The 2,850-nt window shown below is 41.3% G+C and overlaps 1 protein-coding gene across 2 annotated transcripts in view; it reads right to left on the bottom strand.

The window, feature by feature from the left end:
* The window catches only part of LOC102371638 (glyoxylate reductase/hydroxypyruvate reductase-like), a 17,843-nt gene that overhangs the window by 10,834 nt on the left and 4,159 nt on the right, over positions 1-2,850 (bottom strand). For both annotated transcript variants that reach the window (XM_025201438.1, XM_025201439.1), the window contains exons 3-4: positions 955-1,027; positions 283-399 (exon numbers count right to left, since the gene is read on the bottom strand). In XM_025201438.1, coding sequence (XP_025057223.1) covers positions 283-399; positions 955-1,001 — 164 coding nt within the window. In that variant the 5' untranslated portion in view covers positions 1,002-1,027. The remainder of the gene's footprint in view (positions 1-282; positions 400-954; positions 1,028-2,850) is intronic.

The following is a 2,850-nucleotide window of genomic DNA, read 5'->3' as shown; positions in this document are numbered from 1 at the left end:
ATTCCTGCATTAGCATAGAAATTTAGGCCTTACAGTTTGTGCCTAGACATAAACATGCCTAACTCACTGGGATCACAAGATTTCAACTACTGTAGTGTCAATCCAAAGCGAGTGTAACATGCATGGCCTCTTCTGTATCTATTTGACCTCATTCATGCACAGAGTACTTTTTCAGGGGTATACTGCTCAGCACTACATTCATAACTCATTCCAGGGGTTGTTCCAGATTCACAGTGAACTTCACAGGGCTCAAGAGCCCAGTGCTAGACTGTAAATACTCACTTCTTCACTTCCTCCACTGATTCTGGCAGCCTGCGACACGTGGCTAAGAGCAAAGCTACTGTAAGCTCAGCAGTAGCATCTGTCAGTATGTCCGGGATGTATCCCACACGGATCCCACTGCAATCCAAAGACAGCACTGTGTTCTGCAAGGGATAACTGATAGCAATCCAATTGCCTAGCTTATTTACATCTTGATCAAAACCTGTTTGTGCTGTATCTAACTCTTTCAGGTATTTCTTCTACAAAGGTGCTTACATGCATTACACCCTATCGCCACATTATTGCAGCATCTCACAAACAACAATGAATTTATCTTCACAAGACCCTTGAGAGGGAGCGAAATTTATCATGCCCATTTTACAGATGGAAAACTGCCACACTGCAAAATTAAGGTCAGATCCTAAAGGTATTTAGGTTCCTAACTCCCACTGAAAGTCTTTCAGGATCTGGACCTAAGTGACTTGTCCAAAATCTGTGCAGAACCAGGGAATAGAACCAAAATCTTCTGAAGTTCCAACTCAAGACTTAAACTAAAAACCAGTCTTCCTCCTTTCGAGTTTGGTTTCACTGAACCCATGACTGCTTAATTCATCAAATGACAGAGCAGACAGAACACATCAGAAAAAAGTAAATTCCATATTTAACAGCTGCTACAAGAAAAGTGAACTTTACCGTTTCTTAATTTCTTCCAGAGCAAGATGGTCAAATCCTGCAGACATTGTGCTGATGACTTTTAGGTTGGACCCTGCAAAATACAAAGACAGCCCTCTCAAAATTGATAGCTCATAAACAAAGAAGTCTGTTTAAAGAACACCAAAACAATGAAAGCATAGACCTAAGTGACAGGTGGTAACCTGTGGATTCCAGTTTGCACATTTTTAACATTCTATAGTTACCAGCAATATCTAGGAGGGCTGAACTGAAATAAGTTAATAAAAAGGAAAGATACCTCTGTGTCAGGTAGTTTACCATGCATACTTGGTGGCATTTTGTGCACAATCAGTTTAATTCTCCCCTTTATGGTCAACCTGTTTTCTCGTGTGCCAAGATTCAGTCTTATGATAATCCACTCTGTTAAACAGGCAAGAGAATCATGTGAGGCTCAAGACTTCTGTCCAAGTCAGAAAAGATTTTTGGGAGAGATAACTTGAGACTTAAAAAAAAATCTGAGAGAATTTAATACAAAATCAGACTCTTCTACCTGGAGTCAGAGGGTGAGTCTGGACATCTTCTGGAAGCACTAATATGTTATTTGAGCAGGCATTTAGGAAGCAAGGCTAACTTGGCATGTTACTTCAGGTGTTGTTTTATATCTCATTTAATACTCTACCTGCATTTGTAAATTAATCTTCCTCCTATCAGAAGCTGCCTTGAACTTTTGCTGGGAAAGGAATATCTATCTAATAAATAAATAAATAATGCATTTAAAAATACTTATAGGACTTTTACCAAAAAATTGATATTTTTGAAGAGTAATGAGAATTGACAGCACCCTTAACTAGGGAAGATCCAGGGCTGGTCCTTTATTAAGAGATTTAATCTCCATTCCTAACTCTGCTTACATATTTGAACACTATAATCTTATTTGAGCAGAATGGGGAAAAGTGGTTATTTAGTGGCAATTCTTCTGGGGAAATCGCACAGGGAAGATATTAACATAAAAGGAAAAGGACAGAGAGAATCTGGAGGACGCTGGGATAGTGCCCAAGGCCAACTGAGATCCTCACATCTTACCATCCTCACATTTGTTACATCTCAGCTGTGTGTTCTTGGGCAACCCTAGCACAGGATGCAGTCTGTTTGACTCACAAAGGACTCACCCCCCCTACTTAAACGAAACTGATTAAGGTGCAGTGAGAGACACACCTAAGACCCTCCAGATAAGGGTGACAAGAGTGAACCAACTGCCCTAGGTCTCATTTGCATCCGAGATGGAACCAGATGACCATTCATTTAAATGAGAGATAGAGAACAGAAAGCATGAAGCAGAAACTGCAGTGAATTCTGGGACCAGAGAAGCAGGGGAGCACTGCATGATGGGGAATCTGTGCTCCAAATGTTAATCAACCCATGTTCACACACACCCAGCTCAGCATTTATCAGACCAGTTCTAATCTGGATTTACTAAGGACTTCCCCCCCACCCCCAGACACACACACACCTCTAAGTTTAATAGGCATCTCGGGCCGTACATTCCCCGGTCCCACTATGGGAGTCCTATTTAAACTTGATTGACTAAAACTCAGTTGCCGGGTTAGGGAATGCTGAGGCAAGAGACCGAGTCAGAGGGGGTATGGGCAACATTTGAACAATGGTTAAGGGTTCATCACAACGTCCAGCCCGTTGGAACCCTAATCACAGGTGTTGTCATACCTTTCCCGAGACGACTGGTGGGAGTCCTCTCCACAAAACGTTATGAGCACCCCAATAATTATCTTAAGTCTGTTAAAAGACTATAGTAAGATCTGGAAAAGTCATGCTAAGCTGAGGCTTGTGCACAACAAGTAAAAATCCAAAATCCTGATGCTGCAAGCTATCTATTATTCCTGAAGAAACCATGAGATATCC

This window comes from Alligator sinensis, unplaced genomic scaffold (assembly GCF_000455745.1).
Source record: "Alligator sinensis unplaced genomic scaffold, ASM45574v1 scaffold434_1, whole genome shotgun sequence".
Classification (NCBI taxonomy): Eukaryota; Metazoa; Chordata; order Crocodylia; family Alligatoridae; genus Alligator; species Alligator sinensis.
The sequence above is the reverse complement of the archived record's forward strand: the minus strand, read 5'-3'. Positions and strand labels throughout refer to the sequence as shown.